The 7,108-nt window shown below is 41.0% G+C and overlaps 1 protein-coding gene across 1 annotated transcript in view; it reads right to left on the bottom strand.

The window, feature by feature from the left end:
* LOC106001608 (vomeronasal type-2 receptor 116-like) overlaps positions 1–7,108 on the bottom strand; it is a 50,681-nt gene that overhangs the window by 11,306 nt on the left and 32,267 nt on the right. The window contains 1 exon segment of the mRNA XM_013036655.1: positions 3,978–4,176. Coding sequence (XP_012892109.1) covers positions 3,978–4,176 — 199 coding nt within the window.

Here is a 7,108-nt window from a genome sequence, read left to right as displayed (position 1 = left end):
GCATCCAGGGCTGGGAAGGTGGCTCAGTGGTTAAAGTGCTTGCCTTGCATGCCTGAGGCCCTAGGTTCGATTCCTTAGCACCACATAAGCAAAAAGAAAAAAGCCGGAAGTGGCGCAGTGGGTCAAGTGGTAGAGCACTAGCCTTCAGCTGAAGAGCTGAGGGACAGTGCCCAGGCCCAGAGTTCAGGCCCCATGACTGGACCCAAAAAATAAAATAAAATAAAATAAAAATGCATCCGTTTCTGCCAGGTTTTCTTCCTTTAGAGAGTATAGCTTTTGAAAGTAGTCTGCTAGAATTGTTTGGATATCTTGGGTACGTGTTGTGATTTTCCCCCTGGCATCCCTAATCCTGTTAATATGGGTTTCCTCTCTTTTTTAAATTAATCTTGCCAACGGTCCATCAATTATGTTTATTTTTTCAAAGAACCAGCTTTTTGTTTGGTTAATTTTGGCTATAATTTTCTGATTTTCTAATTGGTTAATCTCTGCTCTTAATTTGGTTATCTGGCTCTGTCTAGTAACTTTAGGTCCATTTTTTCTTGTTTTTCTAGCTGTTTTAATTGCAACATTAGATTATTTACTTGGTCTGTCTCCACTGTCTTGATATGGGCACTGAGGGCAATAAATTTGCCCCTCAGGACTGCTTTTGCTGTGTCCCACAACTTTCTTTGCGAGGTATTTTCATTTTCATTGAGTTGTAGGAAATGTTTTATTTCTTCTCTGATCTCTTCCATTACCCATACATTGCTAAGGAGTGTGCTGTTCAATTTCCATGTATTAAAGAAATTTCTGTGGTATGCTTTGTTATTGAGAACTAGCTTGATTCCACTGTGGTCAGATAGGATACCTGGGATTATGTCAATCCCTTTGTATTTGCTTAAGTTCCTTGCATGAACTATGATATGTTCTATTTTGGAGAAAGTTCCATGAGCTGCTGAGAAGAATGTGTACTGTGTTGTTTTAGGGTGAAATACTCGGTAGATGTCAGTTAATTCCACTTGAAGTATGGCCTCACTTAATTCGGTTGCTTCTTTGCCAATCCTCTGATTGGTAGACCTGTCCTTTGGTGAGAGTAGTGTGTTAAAGACTCCTAGTATTATCGTATTGGGATCTATTATATTCTGTAAGTTTGAGAGTATTTGTTTAACATATCTGGGTGCACCAATATTTGGAGCATATAAGTTGATAATGGTAATATCTTCCTCTTGGATTGTTCCTGTATTAATATGTAAGGTCCGTCCTTGTCTTTCTGTACTGTTTTTAATGAAAAGTTTATTTTGTCAGATATCAGGATAGCTACACCTGCTTTCTTACTGGGGGCATGTGATTGGTAGATCCTTTTCCAACCCTTTACTCTGAGTTTGTTTGTATGTTTGGCTGAGAGGTGGGTCTCCTGAAGGCAACAGATGGATGGGTCATGTTTTCTGATCCAGTCTGCAGCTCTTTTTCTTTTGATTGGTGAATTAAGCCCATTAACATTAAAAGACAGTATAGAGAGATGCATTGCTGTCCCTGTCATTCCCTGTTTTCCCGAGTTTTTCTTCTTTCCTTCCCTCCTGTGCTTGCTCAGATAGACTTTGATTAATGCCTGTCTGGGTTGCAGGTCCCAGCTCCTGGTTGCTTTCTTCAGGTTGTGTTCCCCCTCTTAGTATTCTTTGTAATGCTGGCTTAATGTTTATGTATTCATTTAGTTTTACTTTTCTATTCAAAATTTTCAGTTCTCCATCGAATGTGAATGCTAGCTTTGCCGGGTATATCAGTCTGGGTTGGCAGTTATTGGCTCCCAGGTCTTTCTTGCATTCAGTGTTTGTGTGGAGAGATCTGCAGTGATTCTAATTTTTTTCCCATTGTAGTATAGCTCCTTCTTCATTTTTGCTGCATACAAGATTGTTTCCTTATTATTCAGATCTATCATTTTTACTATAATGTGTCTAGAAGTGTTTCTCCTGGGATCTTGCTTGTTGGGTATTCTATATGCTTCTGTTATGTAGGTAAGATGTTCTTTTTTGAGGTGGGGAAAATTTTCACCGATTATCTTGTTGAATAGGTGTTGCATTCCCTTGCTCTGAAATTCCTCACCTTCGTCCACTCCAATTATACGAACGTTAAATTGCTTGGCATTATCTGCTTGCTCTTGAATTTTCCTTAAGCTTAATTTGAGTGATTTTTCCATATCTGTCACTTTTTAGTCCAGATGGTGTATTCTGTCTTCTGTATCTGACACTCTACATTCCATTTTGTTCACTCTTTTGACCTTAGCTTCTATTGTGGTTTGCATGGAGGAAATGGATTTGTTTATGGATTCGAGATTGGTTCTCAAAGTACTGATCTCACCTCTTAATGAGGTTATGTACTACCTCTAATTTGGCATTTATCTCACTTCTTACTGAGGTTTGTGCAGCCTCTATTTTTGCATACATCTCCTGTTTGGTATCCTATATCTCTTTTGAAAGTTCATTCTTGTGCTCTTTCAATTTCTGATCTATATCTCGCTTTATTTCTTGAGTCATTGCCTCCAGCATCCCTTGGATGTAGCTTTTGTCTTCCATTCCTGCTTTGCTCCCACTGGGGCTCTCCCCTGCATAGCTGCTGGCTATTGAGGATAGCTTGCTATCCTGGGTGGTGATAAACCTTGTAATTTTTCTCTGTGATTTTCACATGGGGGTTCAGGGATTATTGGAGACCAATCTGCATTTTGTTTTGGTGTGTCTGTCTTTGCTTGGTTGCTGATTCTGTATTGGTAGAGAGAGTCTGTGCCTGATCTGGGTTCTGTTAGGGGCATACCTTCAGCTGCTAGTCTGACTTACATAGGATTCTCGGCTCTCTCCTGTAGATTGCTGGCAATTCCCAGCTTTGGAAGGATTGAGCAGCCTAGACTGCTCGTGTTTGCTCCTACGGGTGCTCTTGGCAAGATCAGATGCTGTGTATGCACTCTCCCAGATGCTGGTGTCTGCTATGGTCTCCTGATGTTTTTTTGGGGAGTGGGGCAGTTGTGGGCTTCAACTCTAGGTTTGGGTGCTGTCCCTCAGCTCTTCAGCTCAAGGCTGGCACCATACCATTTGAGCCACAGCACCACTTCTGACCCTTTCTGCTTATGTGATGCTGAGGAATCAGATCCAGGGCCTCATGAACCCAAGACTATCACTCTACTGCTGAGCCACCTTACTAGCCTGAGCTCCTGCCTACTATCAGGTGCTGGCAGCCTGTGTTGCCCAATTCCCAGCCTAGAGTATATGGGTCAGGTTTTGGTGGGGTTTGGGCTTCTCTTATCCTGAGCCTCCAGGTCTTTTGTTGTCACAGGCGTGCTTCCCAGGGGGTGCATTTCCCTGTTTTTCTCCCCTCTGCTGAGGCGTATGCTCAGCTTTTGACTTCAGTTGACAGGAGTTGGTTGTATTGTTCAGGCGCCAGATCCCCAGGCCTAGTTCTAGCCCCCCACCTGGGGCACGCTGGATGGGCCTGTGCTGCTGTATATACCAACTAGGTTATGCAGCCTGGGGTACACAGTTCAAATTTCTTCTACTGTTGGTTGTCTTGACCCAGGGGTGCTGTTGCAGGCTTGGGCATTTAAGCTCCCTTCCAGAGGCACTCTTGCTCTAGCCTGGCCAGCGGAGTGTGCTCCATGGGTTGGTGGAGCTCTCAAACAGTTCCCAGTTTTAGTGGGTCCTATAGTTCGGGTGTTGGGGTAGGGAGTCTGGGTCAGGGTCTGGGGATTCCCTCCAGCTCTGGTCTCCCTTGAGGGATACACTGTCCCCTGTGGGGTACTCACCCTGGAGCTAGTTGTTTCTGTGTGGTGTAGGTCGTCAGTTGCTGTTGCAATCTAAGTTCAGTTGGGGTGGTTGCGGGCTGGGCTGGGCAGTGGTGGCTCTGTGTGATTCTCTTCTGTCTCTGCCTCTGTCGAAGCTGTTGGGTCTACAGTGTCCATGCTCAGGTAGCTTCTGCGGGAGTTATCTGCATGCAGCTCCCTGTGTCTCTGGGACCCTGGCAGCCCCCGCCGGGTTGTCCCAATTGGCGGGTCTGACACTGGTAACTCAGGTGGTTTCTGCGCTATCAGCGGACAGCTCCCTTTGTCGTGCTGCAGGTGCTGGGCAGCTTTGGCAGGATGGAGCCTCTCTGCTCGGATGGAGAGTGAGCGGTGGGGGTGGGATCTTCGTGGAGACTCCTGGTTGGTAGGTTTCTCTGTTTGTGGTAATCAGCGGATCTGCCAAACAGTACCTCAGGTGGCTTCTGCATGGGTGATCTGCAGGCAGCCCCCTGTGTCTCTGGGACTCCAGCAGCCCCTGCTGGGCCAGCTGGCTGCCGCTTGGCATGCTGCTGCACAGCCAGTGAAAATTAGGGAAGGGGTCTTTGCTGTTCTCTGTTCTGAAATTCTTCTTTTCCTCTCTTTCTTTTTTGTTATTTTCCACCTCTAGTTTTTCTCTGATTATTTGTCTTTTTGTTGTTGTCGGTCTCTTGGGGAGATTAAGCGTTGGAACTCGAACTCTCTTTTTGGTTGGGGAGAGCTGTGGCGTTTCCCTCCTGCCCTGTCGCCATCTTGGTCCCCCCTCCGTGTTTCCATTTCTTACAGTTGATTTTGACAAATATTATTTTATATGATCAGATGCACATAGGTATTGTGCCTTGAATTTGGGTTCTTTTCCTAAGAATATTATCCTTTTGATTTGCATATCACAAATATGCAAAAATTAAATTTATTAAAAATGTGAAGACATCCCTGTGTAAAAAATAATAAGACAAATAAAACAAGGACATGAACACAGTGGCACTACTGAGAAAATTAAAACTCATGTGCAATTCCAACAGTGATTTCTACAGAGAGCAATATTTCTGACAATTATAGATCAGAAAATATACGTAGGAGTTGGCACAAATTGAAGGACATACTGCTATTTTTGCTTTGTTGATAACATCCTAACTTTGAAAAAAATATGCAATAATCTATAGAACTACTAAATGCTAATATTAAAACAAACAATAAATAGGAAAATGGAAAAAAAGAATATTCTCCTTTATTCTCACTCTGAGCAATGCCTAGAGACCTGTAAAATTTATCATGCCTGGGTGTTTTTTGTTTTGTTTTTTAACATTTAGTTTGTTTACTTAGATTCATAGGTACATTCTAGCTACTACACTCAGAGAAACCATGCAATTTATGTTTCTCTTGGTCTGGCTTACTTTCCTTCCTTACAGTCATTGAGGGTCATTGATAGTCAATTGAGTTTCTTGGAATCAATAGACTGGAGATTTCATACATTCAGCCATTCTAACTCATTTTTTTAGAGGCTGAATTTTGGAGTCTTTACTGTAGTGCTAGTAGACTGCAGAAGGCCAATTATGAAGATCTGCAGCCAGCCATTCTAACTTACCAGTAAAATTTCCTGCATTTCCATTCCCAGTCATCATTAACAGACCCCTTCTCACTACTAACATTATGTACCTTGTTCTTTCGGCTTATTAAAGATTATTCCACACTTTTTCTCATTTTAAGACTTCAGTGTTTACTAAGTGAATTCAATAGTAGTTATTTTTGAAATTCAGATTATGAGTCTTCTGAGAAGAATATGTTTTGGGTTGTTGTTAGGTGGAAAACTTTGTAGATGTTTATTAGGAGTTATTTGGAATATGGAATCACTTAGTTTATAGGTTTCATTGTGAATCTTCTGGTTGGTAGACCTGTCCTTTGGTGAGAGTCTCCTAGTATTATTGTATTTGGATCTATGTTTCTCTGTAAGTCTGAGAGCATTTGCTTCACATATTTAGGTATTCCAATGTTTGGTGAGTATAAATTGATGATGGTGATATCCTCTTCTTGAATTGTTCCCTGTATCAATATATAGTGACCTACTTTGTAATTTTGTACTAATTTTAATGAGAAGTTTATTTTGTCAGATATCAAGATGTCAACCCCTGCCTTCTTGCACCTGGGTGCAGTTGCATGGAAGATCTTCTTCAGATCTTCCTCAAACTCAGAGTTTGTTTGTATCTTTGACTGTGAGATGGGTCTCTTGGAGACAACAAATGGATGGCTTTTGTTTTCTGATTCACTCTGCAGTTCTTTTTTCTTTTGATTGATGAATTGAGTCCATGTGTGTGGTTATTATAGAGTGATGTATTGTGTTTTCTCTCACTTTATTGCTTTCCTGAGTTTTGCTTCTTTCCTTTTCTCCTGTGCTTACTAAATTGATCTCCTAGTGAGATATGTTTGATGTGGCTCCCTGATGTTGTTTCTTTGGACTGTATTCCCCCTCCTAATGTTTTTTTTTTGTAGTGCTGAATTATTGTTTATGAATTCATTTAGTTTTTCTTTGTTATTAAAATTTTTTAGTTTCTCCGATGAATATTAATGCTACCATCACTGGATATACCAGTCTGAGTTGGCAGTTATTGCTTCTCAGGGCTTGAATGGTACTTTCCCAGGCTCTCCTTGCATTGAGGGTTTGTATAGAGAGTTCTGCAGTGATTCTGATTTTCTTTCTGTTATAGTTATTTTGCAGCATGTAAGATCATCTGTTTGTTATTCAAATCTAGTACTATTACTATGATGTATCTAGAAGTTGCTCCACCTGTTTGCTAGGGATTCTGTATAATTCTGATATGTAGGGGAGATTTTCTCTTTTATGGCTGGGGAAGTTTATGGTAATAAGCTTGTTGAATTAGTGTTGTATCCTTCTATTCTGGTATTCTTATACTTCATTGATCCAAAGTATACAAAGATTGAATTTCTTGGCATTGCTTTCATGTTCTTGGACTTCCCTTTGGTAAGGTCTGAGTATTTTTTTCCCAAATCTGAAAATTTTTTCCCCAGCAGCTGTGTTTTGACTTCAGTTCCTAATATTCAATTTTCCATCTCATTTATTCTGTTAACTATGGCTTCCATTGTGGTTTGCATGTTGTAAATTGAATCATTTATGGTTTCTATATGGATTCTCAAAGTGTTAATTTCATCTTTAAATGAGATATGTACGGTGTCTATTCTTTTTTTTTCTTTTTCTTTTTTATTTTATTTGTGAAAATACTGTACAGAGGGGATACAATTGCATGGGCAGGATAATGCGTACATTTCTTACCAAGCATTGCAGCCTCCTCCTTTGTTTACCCTTCACATCACTTC

This window comes from Dipodomys ordii, unplaced genomic scaffold, assembly GCF_000151885.1.
Source record: "Dipodomys ordii isolate 6190 unplaced genomic scaffold, Dord_2.0 Scaffold332, whole genome shotgun sequence".
Lineage (NCBI taxonomy): Eukaryota > Metazoa > Chordata > Mammalia > Rodentia > Heteromyidae > Dipodomys > Dipodomys ordii.
Note: the sequence above shows the minus strand (reverse complement) of the source record. Positions and strands in the feature narration are given on the sequence as shown.